At 40.0% G+C, this 21,994-nt stretch overlaps 1 protein-coding gene across 9 annotated transcripts in view; it reads left to right on the top strand.

Annotated features, from left to right (window-relative positions):
* LOC126355928 (dedicator of cytokinesis protein 1) overlaps positions 1–21,994 on the top strand; it is a 452,703-nt gene that overhangs the window by 106,953 nt on the left and 323,756 nt on the right. For all 9 annotated transcript variants that reach the window (XM_050006495.1, XM_050006492.1, XM_050006496.1 and 6 more), the window contains exons 11-14: positions 3,829–3,997; positions 7,575–7,762; positions 17,848–17,948; positions 20,337–20,477. In XM_050006495.1, the coding sequence (XP_049862452.1) occupies positions 3,829–3,997; positions 7,575–7,762; positions 17,848–17,948; positions 20,337–20,477 (599 nt within the window). The remainder of the gene's footprint in view (positions 1–3,828; positions 3,998–7,574; positions 7,763–17,847; positions 17,949–20,336; positions 20,478–21,994) is intronic.

Here is a 21,994-nt window from a genome sequence, read left to right as displayed (position 1 = left end):
CCTTCACTGCTTGCTCAATATACAGATTGAATAACATCGGGGAGAGGCTACAACCCTGTCTCACTCCCTTCCCAACCACTGCTTCCCTTTCATGTCCCTCGCCTCTTATAACTGCCATCTGGTTTCTGTAAAAATTGTAAATAGCCTTTCGCTCCCTGTATTTTACCCCTGCCACCTTCAGAATTTGAAAGAGAGTATTCCAGTCAACATTGTCAAAAGCTTTCTCTAAGTCTACAAATGCTAGAAACGTAGGTTTGCCCTTCCTTAATCTAGCTTCTAAGATAAGTCGTAGGGTCAGTATTGCCTCACGAGTTCCAACATTTCTACGGAATCCAAACTGATCTTCCCCGAGGTTGGCTTCTACTAGTTTTTCCATTCGTCTGTAAAGAACTCGCGTTAGTTTTTTGCAGCTGTGACTTATTAAACTGATAGTTCGGTAATTTTCACATCTGTCAACACGTTCTTCCTTTGGGATTGGAATTATTATATTTTTCTTGAAGCTGAGGGAATTTCGTCTGTCTCATACTTCTTGCTCACCAGATGATAGAGTTTTGTCAGGACTGGCTCTCCCAAGGCTGTCAGTAGGTCTAATGGAATGTTGTCTACTCCTGGGGCATTGTTTTGACTAAGATCTTTCAGTGCTCTGTCAAACTCTTCATGAAGTATTATATCTCCCATTTCATCTTCTTCTATATCCTCTTCCATTTCCATAATATTGTCCTCAAGAACATTGCCCCTGTATAGACCCTCTATATACTCCATCCACCTTTCTGCCTTCCCTTCTTTGCTTAGAACTGGGTTGCCATCTGAGCTCTTGATATTCATACACGTGGTTCTCTTCTCTCCAAAGGTCTCTTTAATTTTCCTGTAGGCAGTATCTATCTTACCCCTCTTGAGATAAGCCTCTACGTCCTTACATTTGTCCTCTAGCCATCCCTGCTGAGCCGTTTTGCACTTCCTGTGGATCTCATTTTTCAGGTGTTTGTATTCCTTTTTGCCTGCTTCACTTGCTGCGTTTTTGTATTTTCTCCTTTCACCAATTAAATTCAGTATCTTTTCTGTTACCCAAGGATTTCTACTAGTCCTCGTCTTTTTACCTACTTGATCCTCTGCTGCCTTCACTATTTCATTCCTCAAAGCTACCCATTCTTCCTCTACTGTATTTCTTTCCCCCATTACTGTCAATTGTTCCCTTATGCTCTCCCTGAAACTCTGTACAACGTCTGGTTCTTTCAGTTTATCCCGGTCCCATCTCCTTAAATTCCCACCTTTTTGCAGTTTCTTCAGTTTTAATCTCCATTTCATAACCAATAGCCTGTGCTCAGAGTCCACATCTGCCCCTGTAAATGCCTTACAATTTAAAATCTGGCTCCTAAATCTCTGTCTTACCATTACATAATCTATCTGATACCTTTTAGTATCTCTAGGGTTCTTCCATGTATACAATCTTCTTTCATGAGTCTTGAACCAAGTGTTAGCTATGATTAAGTTACGCTCTGTGCAAAATTCTACCAGGCGGCTTCCTCTTTCATTTCTTACCCCCAATGCATATTCACCTACTACATTTCCTTCTCTCCCTTTTCCTACTCTCGAATTCCAGTCACCCATAACTATTAAATTTTCATCTCCCTTCACTACCTGAATAATTTCTTTTGTCTCATCATACATTTCATCAACTTCTTCATCATCTGCAGAGCTAGTTGGCATATAAACTTGTACTACTGTAGTAGGCGTGGGCTTTGTGTGTATCTTGGCCACAATAATGCATTCACTATGCTGTTTATAGTAGCTTACCGGTACTCCTATTTGTTTATTCATTATTAAACCTACTTCTGCATTACCCCTATTTGATTTTGTATTTATAACCCTATATTTACCTGATCATTAGTGTTGTTCCTCCTGCCACCGAACTTCACTATTTCCCACTTTATCTAACTTTAACCTATCCATTTTCCTTTTAAAATTTTCTAACCTACCTGCCTGACATTCCACACTCCGATCTGCAGAATGCCAGTTTTCTTTTTCCTGATAATGATGTCCTCTTGAGTAGCCCCCGCCCGGAGATCCGAATGGGGGACTATTTTACCTCCGGATTATTTTACCCAAGAGGACGCCATCATCATTTAATCATACAGTAAAGCTGTATGCCCTCGGGAAAAATTACGCCCATAGTTTCCCCTAGCTTTCAGCCGTTCGCAGTACCAGCGCAGCAAGGCTTTTGGTTATTGTTACAAGGCCAGATCAGTCAATCATCCTGACTGTTGCCCCTGCAACTACTGGAAAGGCTGCTGCCCATCTTCAGGAACCACACGTTTGTCTGGCCTCTCAACAGATACTCCTACATTGTGGTTGCACCTACGGTACGGCTATCTGTATCGTTGAGGCACACAAACCTCCTCACCAACGGCAATGTCCGTGGTTCGGGGGGGAGGGGGGGGGGGACATTTCATTATTCTACATTAATTATGTTTTAGTGTTGTGACTTTTTTTTATTCAGCTTATGTATTCGATTCAAATGGGACAAATATACAAAACTTAAATACAACCTCACTAAATACTAATTATTTGTGAATGTCTTTCAGATCTATCACATATATTTCATTACATGTTGTGAATGTTATTGAAATGTCTTTAGTAAAAGAGCAAGAAACTAGAAAAAAGCATTGCCTTTGACACCCATGCATTCTCAAATCAGTTTCTGATGTTTACATAAATGCTATTAGCCTTTATCCAAAACTTGCACTCTTGAAGTTTCTGTAATGGTTCAGAAGCTGATGAAGAAAGTAATTTTCATTTTATTTGGGCAATTAGAGGGGGGGGGGGAGAGGGAGTTGGAGGAGGAGGAGGAGGAGGACGAGGAGGACGAGGACGTGGTTCCTCATCCTCTACAGCCAGATCAAAGCCTTTTAAAAGTTATTTGTTTGTACTTCTCTGTTGTTCACACTCTCATGGCTACTGTCTGTAGGCACAACTGCTTTTGGCGTGAGCAGTAGTCTCCTGGAGGGGGTGGTGAGGGTAAGTAGGAGGTATTAGGTGGTGTTAGGGCTGTGGGGAGGTGCTAGTGCTACCTGAGGGAGTGTGTAGGGGTGTGGTGGGGACAAGATAGGGCTAGTAGGAGAGTTCATAGATACTTCCGTAACCAACTAACTTAATCAGTTTGTGAGCTGATGGATTGGCTCTAGTTCAATGCTGATTTACCAAACAGCATCTGACGAGAGGGACACATTGCCATTTCTAGAGATTTTGATCTACATGAAAATTGAAGAAACATGGAGGCAAACATGTTTGGAATTTACCTTCCATATTGTAAGCAAGCTTCAACAAAATAGTTCACGTGGTGTAAGCAGACATACTGTCAAATAATATTTGAAAATATGGTGTCTGAGATCAGTTTGGGACTCATGTGGTGACCATTTTTAACAGTTAGCACTGTAAAATTAATATACTTCCATTCATTTTCCAATTGTGAAAAAAGTGCCTACTTTGCAAGGAGGAGGACTTCATCTAATTGAACTTAATATCACTGTCTGTTGAGCTTTACAAATAAAACTATTATTAAAAAAAGCTGGAAACTATTATTTACAGTGTAAGGTAGTAATCAAACCAGGAATCAGAAATTTGATTGCATTGTGTAACTATCACATCAAGACATTACTGAAACCACTCCTAATAAAGATGTTGATTGGACAGCATTTAGAGAGATTATTTGTATAAGTTTGGTACAAAGCAGTTACTTTCTCACAGTACTTAATTTCATATTCTAATATTGCTGGTGTGTGTATCTGCAAAATGGGTCCTTACCTGTTTAACTATCATCTTTCATTTCAGATTGATCATAAAAAGTATGAAGAAAGTGAGCTGGCATATTTGTCACTACCCAGCAGAAGGATACAGCTCACTGAGGGACAGAAACCTGCCGCAGGAGGTCTCTCGCTCAGTTCGAAAGACAGTTTTACAATTGAAACAAATGTTTGCTCAACCAAGCTTACACAGAATGGTATGTTAATACAAGCAATTGTAATTTATTACTCTTATAACCTAATTGTTGTTGAGATTGGCTACAGGATAACAACTGTTCATTCTTTGAAGGAAAAAAATAAAATAATTTAATGGGTCAGTTTTTTCTTCTGAAGCTGTATAGGAGTAGGATGCAACCAGTTGTTGATATGATAATATACCTGAAAATGTGCCAAAGCTGAGAATTGATGATAACAATTCGCTTGGAAGACTGTAATATGAAGAGTAAGTACTTACAGAGAGTAGGAGAAGAGAATACTACGCAGAAAGTGACAGTAAATTTTGAAATCATAGTTACAGAAACAAAATTTGAGAGTATGCCATGTAATTCTGAAATAAATGTAGAACAGGATTTTAATTAAAGAGTGAAGTTAGTTGCAAATTTCTACATCTACATCCACATCCATACTCCGCAAGCCACCTGATGGTGTGTGGCGGAGGGTACCCTGAGTACCTCTATCGGTTCTCCCTTCTATTCCAGTCTCGTATTGTTAGTGGAAAGAAGGATTGTTGGTATGGTTCTGTGTGGGCTCTAATCTCTCTGATTTTATCCTCATGGTCTCTTCGCGAGATATACGTAGGAGGGAGCAATATACTGCTTGACTCTTCGGTGAAGGTATGTTCTCGAAACTTTAACAAAAGCCCGTACCAGGCTACTGAGCGTCTCTCCTGCAGAGTCTTCCACTGGAGTTTATCTATCACCTCCGTAATGCTTTCGCGATTACTAAATGATCCTGTAACAAAGCGCGCTGCTCTCTGTCGGATCTTCTCTATCTCTTCTATCAAGCCTACCTGGTACGGATCCCAGACTGTTGAGCAGTATTCAAGCAGTGGGCGAACAAGCGTACTGTAACCTACTTCCTTTATTTTCAGATTGCATTTCCTTAGGATTCTTCCAATGAATCTCAGTCTGGCATCTGCTTTACCAACGATCAACTTAATATGATCATTCCATTTTAAATCACTCCGAATGCGTACTCCCAGATAATGTATGGAATTAACTGCTTCCAGTTGCTGACCTGCTATTTTGTAGCTAAATGATAAGGGATCTATCTTTCTATGTATTTGCAGCACATTACACTTGTCTACATTGAGATTCAATTGCCATTCCCTGCACCATGCGTCAACTCGCTGCAGATCCTCCTGCATTTCAGTACAATTTTTCATTGTTGCAACCTCTCGATACACCACAGTATCATCTGCAAAAAGCCTCAGTCAACTTCCGACATCATCCACCAGGTCATTTATGTATATTGTGAATAGCAACGGTCCTATGACACTCTCCTGCGGCACACCTGAAATCACTCTTACTTCGAAAGACTTCTCTCCGTTGAGAATGACATGATGTGTTCTGTTATCTAGGAACTCTTTAATCCAATCACACAATTGGTCTGATAGTCCGTATTCTCTTACTTTGTTCATTAAACGACTGTGGGGAACTGTGTCAAATGCCTTGCGGAAGTCAAGAAACACGGCATCTACCTGTGAACCCGTGTCTATGGCCCTCTGAGTCTCGTGGACGAATAGCGCAAGCTGGGTTTCACACGACCGTCTCTTTCGAAACCCATGCTGATTCCTACAGACTAGATTTCTAGTCTCCAGAAAAGTCATTATACTCGAACATAATACGTGTTCCAAAATTCTACAACTGATCGACATTAGAGATATAGGTCTATAGTTCTGCACATCTGTTCGACGTCCCTTCTTGAAAACGGGGATGACCTGTGCCCTTTTCCAATCCTTTGGAATGCTTCGCTCTTCTAGAGACCTACGGTACACCGCTGCAAGAAGGGGGGCAAGTTCCTTCGCGTACTCTGTGTAAAATCGAACTGGTATCCCATCAGGTCCACCGGCCTTTCCTCTTTTGAGCGATTTTAATTGTTTCTCTATCCCTCTGTCGTCTATTTCGATATTTACCATTTTGTCATCTGTGTGACAATCTAGAGATTTGGCAGTTCACGTTTTTCCTCCTTTGCTTCAGATGGACTCACATTTATGATGAAAGTTCAAATCTCTGTCCAATCATCCGGATTTAGGTTTACTGTGATTTCCTTAAATCACTTAAGGTAAATGACAGGATGGGTACTCTGAAAGGGCATGACCAATTTCCTTCCATATCCTTGACTCATCCGAGCTTGTGTTGTTTCCCTAATGACATCATCGTTGATGGGACATAAAACTCTAATCTTCCTTCTTTCTTGCTTCAGAAATTCCCTACCTTACAACCTCTTGCTGTTGTTTTAATATTTTCAATTTTGCATCACCAAAATAAATTATTTGATTCATATGCTGAAAACTTTTAGATGAATAAAGTGCTGGCACACATTCAGTAAATCTTCTGATTTATTTTTCTTGCTTATACAAGTAGTGTCTGGGTTACAAGGGGTTCGTACATTCTCAGCTTGATCACACAACTCAAGTTGAACAGGACAGACATACAGTCCATTCAAATAAAATCACACCAATGCTTCTCTTTTCCAATTTGTTGAAGAGCATGATTTTCTTTGAGGCGATACTTGGATGGTCTCTCTACCCCAGGAGACAGTGCTGGCAGGGTGGCTGGGCAACTGCTGCCCGTACAGCCTCAACACCTGTCACTGATCGTGCCCTGTTGGCAACTTTTTCTTCTTAACAACAAACAGAACGAATATATAATACTGAAGAACTTTATTATTGTATAGATGATGCATAAAAACATAGGGATGACATGTATGTATGCAAGATGAGAAAGTTTTCTAGTGGCTAGAAACTCGTGTTCAAAAATTTACTCATAGCTGCATAAAGTGTTGTTACAATATTTGTTGATTGCATTTAGAGTTTTTGAATGATAACATTTCTAGAAAATGAATGTGATCATGTGTTTCTAATATTAAACAAAAACTGTTGTGCACAAGGTAAGGAATTTCAAAATAAATAATTGATATCTAAGAGTCATAATTTATCACTGAATTGATGAACACACATGACAGATGTAGAAACAAGTCACCCAGAAAATTCTTTCAGTTTTGTCCTTAAAGAAGGGAAGTGTGCGTCTGAAAGTGAGGAATACTGTTACCTATTAGTGTGTGTTATTATTGGCTGTTGTGAGTGCCTCCTTAAGGTAAGTATTAGGTTGTCCTTATGACTCTTAGTGAATTTTATATTAGTGATAGAAACATGTCATTCTTGTCACAGAACATATGGAAGAGGCCACCTGGGCTGTAGAGAGGAGTGGTGGCTTGAGGGGCTGGAGATGGCAGTAGGTAACGGTGTCACAAAGAAAATGACATTTTGTTTGGGGTTTCTGTAGGAACAGTCCTGAATTGTAAAATAGTCATTTGTTGATTAAGTTAAATGATTCCACCTGCTCACCGTTTAAAGGCTGAAGGTAGAAGATAAAAGATTGATGTATTTAGATACAAATCAACTGTGTTTCTTCTTAATACCCGAGTACATAATAAACTTGATAGGAATTGTTGAAAGTTTTGTAGGTAGAAACTATTTTTCATAGTCTGAAAGATGTGTGTGAAATTTTATGACAGTAATTACCTCTGATAATGCTTACTTGCATCATTTAGTTGACCTGTTGGGCCTGTTGAACTGGGCAAGTCATCCGGAGGGCCTCAAGGACAGTCTGGCAGCTTTAATGAAAGTGGATGGAGAAGAAGTAGTCAAGTTCCTGCAGGATGTGCTGGATGCCCTATTCAACATCTTGATGGAGAATTTTGATTCAGAGCTTTATGACAATATGGTTTTTGAATGTCTGGTAAGCTACTAATTATTTTTTATTTTGTGCAAAGTGTATAAGATTTTGTAGACATTCTTCTAACTTTTGATAACAAAATGTTGCAATGCAATAAAAACTAAAAAGGAAACTAAGTCCATCATTACAACATGTTGATTAGATAGTCTTGTTAATGAAAAATGGTACCTGTGCAAACATCTTTGCCTCACCTGAGCCATGTGCTGTAAACATTCAGTCAGTTATTACATTGCAAAATGAGCTGATTACCTGGCCACAGTTGGTGCACCATCATGTTCACATCTGGGAAGCAGGGAGGGGAGATAGCAGTAGTGTACAGTCTAGTTCTTTTGCAAGTGTAGTGCTGTCACATGCTGTATGTTAGTACTTGCCACTGGATGATGTACAGAACAAGCAGAAATAGGATGTATAGTATTTCTCACCTTGTCCACTTAAGGTGCTTTCTTTTGTAGTATACATAGAACTTACCTACCTTGGTAATGTCGTTATTTTTCGCAGCTGTGTCTGTTGATTCGTCATCTGCTATTTGTTGCACATGATACAGATGACACTTTGTTGAAATCTATGCTTACTGATTTTATCAAACAATGGAAACTCTACATAGGAATATAAACAATGTTGGAAAAGATAAATTGCTACTTACCACAAAGAAGACACATTAAGTTTCAGGCAGACACAATTGAGACACTTACACAAAGCTTTCTACCACAGCCATCATCAACAAAAAAGAAACAGAGAAAAACACACACACACACACACACACACACACACACACACACACACACAAACTGCCAGGCCAAATCTGGCAGCTCAAGTTGTTTGTAGGTAATGCCTTCAAAGGAGAAGTCATTGTGGGTGAAGGTATAGTTAGTCTTGGTGACCAGGAAGAATGTTGTAAGTTTGGAATGCATCATCTGTTGGGAAAGATATTGTTCAATAACGGCAAGGTCTTGGGCGTTAGTGTAAAGGGAAATGGCATCAGTAGTGACAAGCAGGGTATCATGGGCCAAAGGAACAGGAACTATGAAGAGTCAGTGGAGAAAATGGTTGGTATCTTGTATATAGGAGAGTGCGGGTAATAGGCTGAAGGTGTCGATTTATGAGTGCGGAGATTCTCTCAGTGGGGGCACAGTAATTGGCCACAATGGGACATCCTGTGTGGTTGGGTATATGGACTTTAGGAATCAAGTAGAAGGCAGGAGTACAGGGAGTGGTAAGTGTGAAGAGAGAGATAGACTCTGAGGAGAGGTTAAGGGCTGGGCCTAAGGATTTGAGTAGTTACTGGAGATCCAACTGGATTTATGGAATACCACCACACTCATCCACATTTCTCCAGAACCTCAACACCTTTTCCCCATTTCGCTTCATTTGGTCCTCCTCAACCCAACAAGCCACCTTCCTTGACATTGACTTCCACCTCAAAGATGGCTCCATCTGTACCTCCGTTCATATCAATCCTAGTAACGACCCAGATTGCTACTCCCATCATGTGCTGTAGCTCACAGACTGGCTTCAGCAGCAGAGACAGTGGTTGTGCATTTGTGAGTTGCATTTGCATGAATGTGTGTGTGAGCATGTATGTTGTCTAACTCAGAAGAAAGCCTTTTGGCTGCAAAGTTACCTATTTAGCAGTCTTTTATTGTTCCTTTCTGTGACTCAACATCTTTACTATATGGTGAGTAAGAATCTATCCTTTCAATAACATTGTCATTGTTCCAACCTGGATTTTTCATTGTTTGGTTTGCCTAATGACTTTTCTTCCATCCCATAACCCGTGCTGTTTCCCTTTGTTTTATAGCATATTACTATACTCACTATCTTTCCTTTTTTTTATCATGTTTCCTATGTTTTACATGTTGCCTTCCAAACCACACCACATGCTCTGACTTACAAGTGATGCTGTACCAACCGTCTCACCTGCACACAGATATTAGCTATGTGACTGTGCTAATTGTTGGTGTCGCATCTCATGTCCCGCATTACTCCCACAGATACCATTAATCCAAGACATTCAAATTGATCACACTTCCTGTGTCACTCTCCTGTATTTTCATGTGTTATTTTCTGTACCTTCCTGTGCCACATGTACTTGTGCCTCAGCCTACCAATATCTCCCCACCCCCCACTCTTTCTCCTCTCTTATTCCAGTTCGCACATACTAACCCCAACTAATCTAGTCACATCTACTATCCCCCCCCCTCTTCATACGTATCCACCCACTGACCTGCAACCTATCCTGTAATCTTTATTTATTTTTATTATTGATCTCACTGTGTTTTCACATCGGTTTTAATTCGTTTTGTCTCTCACTATCGGCACAATCCCTCAGGTTTCATCTTGTTTCCCCATATTTCATCTATTCTGTTCTTTTTGTGATTTTTTTCATGTATTTTGACATTTTTGTGAATTATTTTGCACATATTTCCATGTTAATTATGTATTTTTACGCATTTTTATCCTTTGCCCTGGATCTTGTTCCTTGTATCTGTTGTAGTAGAGAAGAGTTTATTTATACTTAGCCAGAACACTGTCCCACATACTGTTTCTTGTTGCTTGGCTAGTGGAATCCCCCAAATGCCCTTACCAACAGATTACCCAGCTCTGGCTGCAACCCCTCCTAACCCCTCCTTCGATAGTGACCTCCATCTGTCCAGGTTTCACCAATCCTCACCAACATAGTCCTGCAAAACCATGTAGATCATGCCTGAACCTCCTAGCAATATCTCCTCTCCTTCCATAAAATTCTCCTGCTTTGCAATCCCAAATTCTTGGATCTTATCTCACATTTTGAAACATTTGTTCTCCAGGAACTAGAGCAGTGTGCACAACGTCACCTCAAAAACATCTCCAACATGTTCACCTCTACTCCAACCTTGGACTACCACTATCCACCACATCTGTCTCCAAACCTTCCCCACAGCCCTTCGTAACTGACAGGTCCTGTATTGCAGACCTACTACATTTACCCCACCATCAAAAACTTGCTCCCACCATCATATAGATTCCAGAATGTAAGCAAACTCAAAACACAGTCATCAATCTTTCCTCCAAAATCCTTAGTCCAACATAAGTATCAGTCATTTCCCAAAGCCTTACTTTTTGCTCCACTCCCAAATTCTATCATGCTGGATTTGGTAAGGACCTTACCTCCTTCTCCCAGTCCCTACTGTATACACACAATTTTGCCACCACCTATACCACTCAGACTCAACTATATCACCAACTATACCAATCAGACTCAACCCTTCCTGACTCAGTTCACTCCTCCATCTAGCTATAATTTACCCCCACTGTCCCGATGTCACCCCTTGTTAACTTTCCAGAATTTCTTAACCTTGAATCTTGCCGCCTCATCATTTGCCAAATCCCTCAATATCCAAGCTCACCTTATATCAACAGGAAGAACCACTATCCACCACCTAAGAACTGATCCTGACCTTATAAACTAATCTGCTAATGAAGGCTACACCAATGTTGTTTTGATCTGCAAATGTTACCTAGCAGAAGGACTCTGCCTGCTATAAGATTTGTTCACTTACAAACCCTGCCACAGTGACTCCATTCCAGAAATCCAGACTCTCCTCAAATCCTTAGAAACATTCAAGAACCTCTCTCTGGAGTCTATCTCTCTCCTCACCTCTACCACTACCCAGACTCCTACCGTGTACGTGCTTCCTAAGTCCGTAAACCTGACCACCCAGGACACCTCATTGTGTGTGGCCAGTTACTTTGCCTCACTAATCGCTGTGATCTCACTGGGAGAATCTCTGCTCTCATAGACCAACACTTAGCCAATTACCTGCAATCTACCCTCCTATGTAAAAGGTACCCACCATTTCTTCCCCCAACTCTCCGCAGTTCCTGTTTCTATACCACACGGTGCCCTGCTTGTTACTATTGACACCACCTCCCTGTCCGCCCCTGGTAGCTGAGTGATCAGCACGACAGAATATCAATCCTAAGTGGCGACAAATCGAAAGACTTGCAACCGGCGAACGGTCTACCCGACGGAAGGCCCTAGCCACACGACATTTACATTTTTACCACCTCCCTTTACGCTATCATACCTAATGCCCATGGCTTTTCTGCTGTTGAACACTACCTTTCCTTATGCCTGATGCATTCCAAACCTACAAGCTCCTTCCTGGTCACTATGATCACCTACTTCCTCACCCACAGTTACTTCTTCATTGAAGGCATCATCTACAAACACTTCCGGGGCTACAGCAGTGAGCACCTGCATGGCACAGTCATATACCATCCTATTCTTGGACTATCTAGAGGAATCCTTCTTAACCACCCAAAATGTCAAACTCCTCACCTGATTCAGATACATTGAAGACACCTTGGTGATCTGGATTGAGGGTGAGGACACCCTCTCCGTGAGTTTCTCCAGAACCTGAACATCTTCCCGCCAGTCTGCTTCACGTGGTCCTCCTCAATCCAACAAGTCATCTTTCTCAATGTTGACTTCCATCTCACAGATAATTATATTACTACCTCCATACATATCAAACCTACCAACCGCCAGCAATACCTCCACTTCGACAGCTGCCACCCACTCCACACCGTGAAGTCCCCTCCACACAGCCTAGCCACCCATGGGCATCCCATCTGTAGTGACAAGCAGTCCCTCTCAGAATACACCAATGGTCTCACTGAGGCATTCACAGGATGTAATTACCCTTCCAACCTTGTACAGAAACACACTCATGCCTTATCTCTCCAGTCACCTACCACCTCTCAAAGTTCCAGCGTCTGACCACAGAGGAGCATTCCCCTCGTGACTCGATACCACCAGGACTGGAGAAAGTGAACCACATTCTGTGCCAGAGTTTAGACTACATCTCATCATACCCTGAAGTGAGGAAAGTCTTACTCAGTATTGTACTCGCACTTCCCACAGTGGTATTCCACTGCCCACCGAATCTACACAATACCTCATCTATTCCTACTCTACTCCTGTTCTCAATGTCTTGCCTCAGGATTCATATCCTTGCGATTACCTAGATGCAAGACCTTTCCCATGCGTCCTCCCACCACTGTCTGCATCACGAGCATCAACTATCCCACCACAGTCAGGACTACCTTTGAAAGCAGTCATGTGACTCACAAGCTAAGTTGCAACCACTGTGCTTCGTTGTATGTGGGCATGACAACAAACAAGCTATCTGAAACTTGCTGGCAGATTAAAACTGTGTGCCACACCGAGACTTGAACGCGGGACCTTTGCCTTTCACGGACTAGTGCTCTACCATCTGAGCTACCCAAGCACAACTTGCGACCTGTCCTCACAGCTTCAATTACACCAGTACATCGCCTCCTACCTTCCAAACTTCACAGAAGCTATCCTGTGAACCTTACAGAACTAGCACTCCTGGAAGAAAGGATATTGTGGAGACATGGCTTAGCCACTACTGCACCGCCCAGTTGCTGAACACGCTCCCGAACATAATGTTTTTCATTCAGTGACTGCTTCACAGCCTGTGCCATGTGGATCCTTCCTACCGACAACAGCTCAAATTGCACAGGTGGGACCTCTTCCTGTAATATATCGTACATTGCCATAACCCCCTGGCTTCAACCTTCATTTGTCACTATTCTTCAGCTACCTATACCCTCTCCTGTTCCCACTCCAGCCCTACGCAGCCTTCTGTTTCACAAGCACACCCAAATTATTTTTCCTTCTATCCTTTTCTGCTTACTCTGCCCCCTGCGGTCCCCACCATCAAACACCCCAACTGCACATGACTGCCTTACCCTCTCCCCACCTCATCCCTGTATGCTCCCACAAGCAGCACTTTGTTATCCCCACTCATACACTGCTATCCCTCCCTTTCCCCTGCCCCAGCCTCCTCATTACTCCCATCTTGTGCTGTTGCTCGCAATTTGGCTTCAGCAGGCAGGGACAGTGGTTATGTGTGTATCAGTTGCATTTGCATGAAGGTGTGTGTGTTGTATATTTCAGAAGAAGTTGTTTTGGCGACAAAAGCTTGCTTGCTTATCAGTCTTTTGTTGCGCCTGTCTGTGACACAATATACAGTGAGTAACAATCTCTCCTTTTCATGACATTGTCATTATTCCATAATGGATTTTCGATTGTTTTATTCAACCTTTAGAGTTGTACGATTTTTCATATAACCAAAATTTAGTGGATTTCTTTTAGTACTCAAGTTGATGACTACTCATATTTTGTTATTTAGGGTCAATTGCCACTTTTCTCATCATACAGATATCATGTTTAAAACTTTTCAAGATGGTAAATGACAGCATCATCTGCAAACAATCTACAAGGTTGAGTTACTTTAAAGTGTGACCTTACTGATGCGAATTCATGAATCCAGTGGCACAACCGATACGATATTCCGTAGGCATGCAATTTGATAAGAAATCATGTGTGAGGAATGGTACCAAAAGCCTTCTGAGACTCTAAAAATATGGACAATTTGATATTGCCTGTCGATACCCCTCATTACTTTGTGAAAACAAAGCGCTAGTTGTGTTTCACAAGAATGATATTTTCTGAATATACACTGCTTATTTCTTATAAATAATTTCCTTTGAGGTAATTCATAACATTCAATTGCAGTACATGGAGAATGAAATAAAATTAGTTGCTCCCAAATAGTTAGAATATCAAAAGTAAGGTACTTCTTTTACAACATTTTAGCACAGTGGTATTACCATATTTCATGTAGTAAAGGAAGTGACATCCAACATGTATCTATAATCATGTACCTTGCCGTTGGTGGGGAGGCTTGCGTGCCTCAGCAATACAGATAGCCGTACCGTAGGTGCAACCACAACAGAGGGGTATCTGCTGAGAGGCCAGACAAACGTGTGGTTTCTGAAGAGGGGCAGCAGCCTTTCCAGTAGTTAGAGGGGCAACAGTCTGTATGACTGACTGATCTGGCCTTGTAACACTAACCAAAACGGCCTTGCTGTGCTGGTACTGCGAACGGCTGAAATCTAGGGGAAACTACAGCTGTGATTTATTGCAAGGGCATGCAGCTTTACTGTATGGTTAAATGATGATGGCATCCTCTTGGGTACAATGTTCCGGATTTGGATCTCAGGGCAGTGACTACTCAGGAGGACATTGTTATCAGGAGAAAGAAAATTGGCATTCTACGGGTCAGAGTGTGGAATGTCAGATCCCTTAATCGGGCAGGTAGGTTAGAAAATTTAAAAAGGGAAATGGATAGGTTAAAGTTAGATATAGTGGGAATTACTGAAATTCGGTGGCGGGAGGAACAAGACTTTGGTCAGGAGAATACAGGGTTATAAATACAAAATCAAATAGGGGTAATGCAGGACTAGGTTTAATAATGAATAAAACAATAGGAGTGTGGGTAAGGTACTACAAACAGCATAGTGAACGCATTATTGTGGGCAAGATAGATACGAAGCCCACACCTACCACAGTAGTACAAGTTTATATGCCAACTAGCTCCGTAGATGATGAAGAGATTGATAAAATGTATGATGAGGTAAAAGAAATTATTCAGATATTGAAGGGAGACGAAAATTTAATAGTCATGGGTGACTGGAATTCGATAGTAGGAAAAGGAAGAGAAGGAAATGTCGTAGGTGAATATGGAATGGGGCTGTAGGGAATGAAAGAGGAAGCCGCCTGGTAGAATTTTTCACAGAGTATAACTTAATCATAGCTAACACATGGTACAAGAATCATAAAAGAAGGTTGTATACATGGAAGAGGCCTGAAGATACTCGAAGGTTTCAGATAGATTATATAATGGTAAGACAGAGATTTAGGAACTAGGTTTTAAATTGTAATACATTTCCAGATGTGGATTCTGACCACAATCTATTGGTTATGAACTGTAGATTAAAACTGAAGAAACTGCAAAAAGGTGGGAATTTAAGGAGATGGGACCTGGATAAATTGAAAGAACCAGATGTTGTAGAGAGTTTGAGGGAGAGCATTAGGGAATGACTGACAAGAATGGGGGGAAAGAAATACAGTAGAAGAAGAGTGGGTAGCTTTGAGAGATGAAATAGTGAAAGCACCATAGGATCAAGTACGTAAAAAGACGAGGGCTAATAGAAATCCTTGGGTAACAGAAGAGTTACTGAATGTAATTGATGAAAGGAGAAAATATAAAAATGCAGTAAATGAACCAGGCGAAAAGGAATACAGACGTCTCAAAAATGAGATCGACAGGAAGTGCAAAATGGCTAAGCAGGGATGGCTAGAGGACAAATGTAAGGCTGTAGATGCGTATATCATTAGGGGTAAGATAGATACTGCCTACAGGAAAATTAAATAGACCTTTGGAGAGAAGAGAACCATGTGTATGAATGTCAAGAGCTTAGATGGCAACCCAGTTTTAAGCAAAGAAGGGAAAGCAGAAAGGTGGGAGGAGTATATAGAAGGTCTAGACAGGGGCGATGTTCTTGAGGACAAGATTATGGAAATGGAAGAGGATATAGATGAAGATGAAATGGGAGATATGGTACTGTGTGAAGAGTTTGACAGAGCACTGAAAGACCTAAGTTGAAACAAGACCCCGGGTGTAGACAGAATTCCACAAGAATTACTGATAGCCTTGGGAGAGCCAGCCTTGACAAAACTGTACCATCTGGTGAGCAAGATGTATGAGACAGCTGAAATTCCCTCAGATTTCAAGAAGAATGTAATAATTCCAATCCCAAAGAAAGCAGGTGTTGACAGATGTGAAAATTACCGAACTGTCAGTTTAATAAGCCATGGCTGCTAAATACTCACACGAATTCTTTACAGACAAATGGAAAAACTGGTAGAAGCCGACCTCGGGGAAGATCAGTTTGGTTTCTGCAGAAATTCTGAAACGTGAGGCAATACTGACCCTATGACTTCCCATAAAAGATAAGTTAAGGAAAGGCAAACCCATGTTTTTAGCATTTATAGACTTAGAGAAAGCTTTTGACAATGTTGACCAAAAAACTCTTTTTCAAATTCTGAAGTTGGCAGACGTAAAATACAGAAAGCAAAAGGCTACTTACAATTTGCAGAGAAACCAAATGGCAGTTATAAGAGTCGAGGGACGTGAAAAGGAAGCAGTGGTTGGGAAGGGAATGAGACAGGGTTGTAGCCTCTCCCCGATGTTATTCAATCTCGATATTGAGCAGGCAGTGAAGGAAACAAAAGGAAAAATTCGGAGTAGGTATTAAAATCCATGGAAAATAAATAAAAACTTTGAGGTCTGCTGATGACATTGTAATTCTGTTGGAGACAGCAAAGGACCTGGAAGAGCAGTTGAATGGAATGGACAGTGTCTTGAAAGGAGGATATAAGATGAACATAAAAAAAAAGCAAAACAAAGATACTGGAATGTACTTGAATTACATCAGGTGATGCTGAGGGAATTAGATTAGGAAATGAGACACTTAAGGTAGTAGTTGAGTTTTGGTATCTGGGGAGCAAAATAACTGATGATGATCGAAATAGAGAGGATATAAAATGCAGACTCACTAAGGCAAGGAAAGCACTACTGAAGAAGAGAAATTTGTTAACATTGAGTATAGATTTAAATGTCAGGAAGACGTTTCTGAAAGTATTTGTGTGGAGTGTAGGCACATATGGAAGTGAAACATGCACGATAAATAGTTTGGACAAGAAGAGAATAGAAACTTTTGAAATGTGGTGCTACAGAAGAATGCTGAAAATTAGATGGGTAGATCACATAACTAATGAGGAGGTATTGAATAGAATTGGAGAGAAGAGGAGTTTGTGTCACAACTTGACTAGAAGAAGGGATCAGTTGGTAGGACATGTTCTGAGGCATCAGGGGATCACCAATTTAGTATTGGAGGGCAGTGTGGAGGATGAAAATCGTAGAGGGAGACCAAGAGATGAATATACCAAGCAGATTCAGAAGAATGTAGGTTGCAGTAGGTACTGGGAGGTGACGAAGCTTGTACAGTATAAAGTAGCATGGAGAGCAGCATCAAACCAGTGTCTGGACTGAAGATCACAACAACAGTTAATTTAGTTCACATTTTCCTTGTTGTTTTGTGATATTGTATCATTCATTGTCATTGTTAATATAATTTGTGATTCCCTCACCAGTTTATTTTTGTTTCAGCTTTTCATTATTGGGTTGGTGTCAGACAGGAAGTACCAACATTTCCAGCCAGTTTTGGACTTGTACATCCAAGAGAGTTTCAGTGCAACTCTTGCCTATAAGTGAGTTATATGTTATCTTTGCCCTAATTAAGACAAACTGTTAAACTTAAAGAAACATAATGGCCAAGCCAGCAATTACCATCATGGGACAAATGTAAACACTTGAAGGAAAAAAGTTATTTATTTAGAATTTGTTGTGCACGAATATCGTGGTATTATCCCTTGTTATCCTGTTATCTAACTCCTACTATTTCGTATAAAGTATGCCATCCTTCTCATTTTTCCACATACACCCCTCCATTTCCCAGTTAATAATTGATTATCGTTATTTCGGTTGTATCATTATGCAACAAAATCCTTCATGTGCTTGCCCATGTAGTCACTTATGTCATCTTTCCCATTACTAGTTCCTCTTTCCCATTCTCCCTAAAATGAGTCAGTTACATTCTTTATCACAACTATTTGTACTTTGAAGGAGATCGGCAAACAAATATGTGCCATCCTCATCATAATTTGCATCTGTTGTTCATTTGTGTACATTTCTAAAAGGTATCTCAGATCAATTATTAGAGAACAATTTTATGATATACTCTACAAGACATCCAACATATCTTCATTGCTGCAGAAGCATAGCAGATTTTGCCAAATTCATTTTACTTAGCCTTTGTATTTGCAAGCATTGTTTGAGTTGGAATTGTGACTCCATTAAGAAGAGGAGAAGTGCTAGATTTGGAAGCCACATGTACAAGAAAGGTAATTTCAAACAGCAGTAGCTAAATTAATCTGAAATTGACAATGAATAACTAAAACTTGCTTGAAGAACCATCCCGGCATTAACTGGAAATGGTTTAAGAAAAAATATCAGTACCGAGTTGCACTACACTCCTGTCAAATGAGTCAAGTGCTCTATAAAAATATAAGCTACAATACATGGAAAAATATTGTGCTTGTAATGACCTTAGTTGCAACAAGATCTATTCTGCTATTGGAACAGTAGAAAATTGTAGGAAACTTTCAAGGGAAATGAAAGTTACAAAGCTGCTTCAGGAAACCATAAGTAACTATTCTAGAGAAAATAAATAATGATGTACATTATGTTTGTAGTTTCATACACAAGAAACTGTATCTTTCTTTATCTGCTTTTTCAGTGGGGGCTGTTTGCAAATAGTTGCTCCTGGGCTGTTTCCTGTATTTCTTTGCCAGATTCATTCAGATGGTATGTTTCCCTCAGTCCCTGAACTCTGTAATATAACATCTCTGTACTGGAACCCATCAATCATCTGTTTGGAAAACTTGATTCCATGTTCCTCCTTCCCGACTTGCCTTTTATATTGTCTTCATTGTGTTGTAACATATCGTCCAAACATCCCCCCCCCCCCCACCCAAAACAAAACTTTTTATCTGCTTTCTTTGTTTTAGTGAGTTGTGTTGCTTTTCTGTATGATTTCCCATTTTTCACTTAAATTCGTTCAGTGCCACTACTCACTATTCCTCCTTTCATTTGTTTCCTCACTCTCTCTTTGTTTTATCCACTTAAACAGTTTTACCTGTTGTTTTACATTCCTCAGCTGGCAATACAGGGTGTACATAAAGTCCAGGAACACTTTCAATTATTTATTGCACAAAATCCAACCACTGTAGAGATGTCATACATATTGCATTTTGAATAAAAAGTTTTTACAAACATTCGATATGCAAACCATGAGTGACCTGGAAGATTTCAATATGGAAATTGAATTCTTGCCATACCCGTCCCAGCACGGCATCATCGACTGTGGCAGTCGCTTCCCATATTCTCTCCCAGAGCTCTGATACATCACATGGTAGAGGCAGTACATGCACTAGATCTTTAACATGTCCCAACAGAAAAAAAGTCACACGGAGTGAGATCTGGTGATTGAGGAGGCCATTTCATGAACTCCAACATACAGAAATCTCACTTCGCACCTGAACTCACCATGTTTGTGACTAGCGCTGACTATCGGTAAATTACCAAACTATGCTGTGACGGTATACATGGAAAAAAAAAGTTCACAGTTTCTCTTCAAAATGACGTATGTATGATATCTGTACAATGTTTTGTTCTTGTGCAATAAATAATTGAAATTGTTCCCGGACTTTATGAACACCTTGTATGTTAGCTTGTATATCTTAAATTACTCCCAGCCATGACCTTTTACCCTTTCTTTGCATAATTTCCATTCAAATCTACCTGCACTATTAAAAATCCATTCCTTTTCTGGGACTGCATATGCAATACATGTTACATCTTTTCCAATGACAGAAGTTGACCAGATATTTTTGGCATTGTTGTTTACAGTGTACCTTTTGGAGAAAACAACAGAGGTAATACAAGAATCTGTTATTAATATTCGTGCTCCAGTAAATGTAATTATATTATTGCTTGCAATACATCATTTACTAATTCTGTACTTTTACCATTTACAGTAAATTGATTGTTGTTCTGAAGTATCATATTGATAATGCCAGTTCAACAGATAGTCAAGACAAAGACATGTTGTTGAGAACAATGAAGTCTTTGCAGTACTGCATGCGTTTTGTTGTACGATCACGGCAGCTTTTTGCAGAGTAAGTTGTAATATGTAGATTTTGTTTTTATGTATATCTATAATTTTTAAACAGAAAATAAGAACTGAATTTCCATTTGTTGTGCTCATTTTCTTACAATTCTTTGTACATCACCTTTTGAAACATTTTTTCCAGTTTAGTTCCACAATAATAAAAGATAACTACATACAAGAATGAGCTCCAGAGTAGAAAAGTGTGACTGAATTAAAGTGGCGAGGAAAATATTTGTTGCAAGTTTTGCTGTGGAAAAAGAATGTAAGACTGTTTTACAGTGGCTAGGAAATAGTGCTGTACTGACAGATTTACCTGAAAATGCCAATAACAACCAAGAGAAGATGAATTTTACATTTAGTATTCAGAGTCTATAATGCAAAGTATTTTTTAAGTGTCATTGTTGAAAATATAATGTAGAATCAGTCCCCAGATATTGAAACTTCCCAACAGATTAAAATTATCTACTGGACCAGCATTCATACCTGGATCCATTGCTTTAAATGTTCAGAAATATGTAACTATGGATGTTAGAAAACATATTGTCTTGTTACTACAGTATCAATGAGTAATGTTTGGAATCAGTCAACTTGCAGAGGAGTAACAATGTGTATGGAAGTGAAATAAAATGCTCACATAGGTTCAGTTGTGAGTAAAAGCAGATGGCAGCATTGTTGCAGAGCATTGTTGCAGAGCACTAGGGAAATGCAATAAGTCTTTGAAGAAGATCGCTTACAGAGCATGCGACCCACCCTACAATATTGCTCAAGTGTTTGAGATCCAAGAGCAAAATGAATTGTTATGCATTTGTTTGACCCATGGGAGAGCATCTTGGAGATTCTGAAAGAACTGAACTGGGAGATACTGAAAGATAGACACAAACTATACTGTGAAAGAAAGTTTCAAGTACCAACTTTTATATGATTAATCTAGGAATATACTAAGACCTCCTAGGTATTGCTCCTGTAGGCGCAGCAAAGATAAGGCTTGATTAATTACAGTGCACACAGAGGCATTTAAGCAGGCATTCTTACCAGTACTTCATATGTGAATGGAACAGGAAAAATAATTGGTATAATGGGAAATACCCGCTGCAATGCACTTGATAGTGCTTTGCAGACTGTGGCTGTAGAAGTAGATGTAAAATGCAATGTTCTTACCTATTGATGACTCACCATATTTGCTGTAGAATGTACCAGTAGCTAATATGGATCACAACCAAATTTGTTGTAATCATTTTGTGCATGAATCTAGTAGTCATGCTTGAAAAAAATGTTCCCATGACATGAATAAGTTTTCAAGCACTAAGACCTCATTTCAGCTACTTAACTCTGAAATATCACATGGCATGATTGCATACTAAAGATGATTTGTTGCAGGCCTCATAATCATGAATTCAGTTTTAGTGACAATTAATTGACTTTGTGATGCCCCATTGGGGCTCCCTGTCACTACTATATTAGTCAGGTATTGAAAGCAACTTATACACTTTTACTGAGAGCAAAATCAGATTGTTTGAGAGAAGT

This window comes from Schistocerca gregaria, chromosome 3, assembly GCF_023897955.1.
Source record: "Schistocerca gregaria isolate iqSchGreg1 chromosome 3, iqSchGreg1.2, whole genome shotgun sequence".
NCBI lineage: Eukaryota > Metazoa > Arthropoda > Insecta > Orthoptera > Acrididae > Schistocerca > Schistocerca gregaria.
The sequence above is the reverse complement of the archived record's forward strand: the minus strand, read 5'-3'. Positions and strand labels throughout refer to the sequence as shown.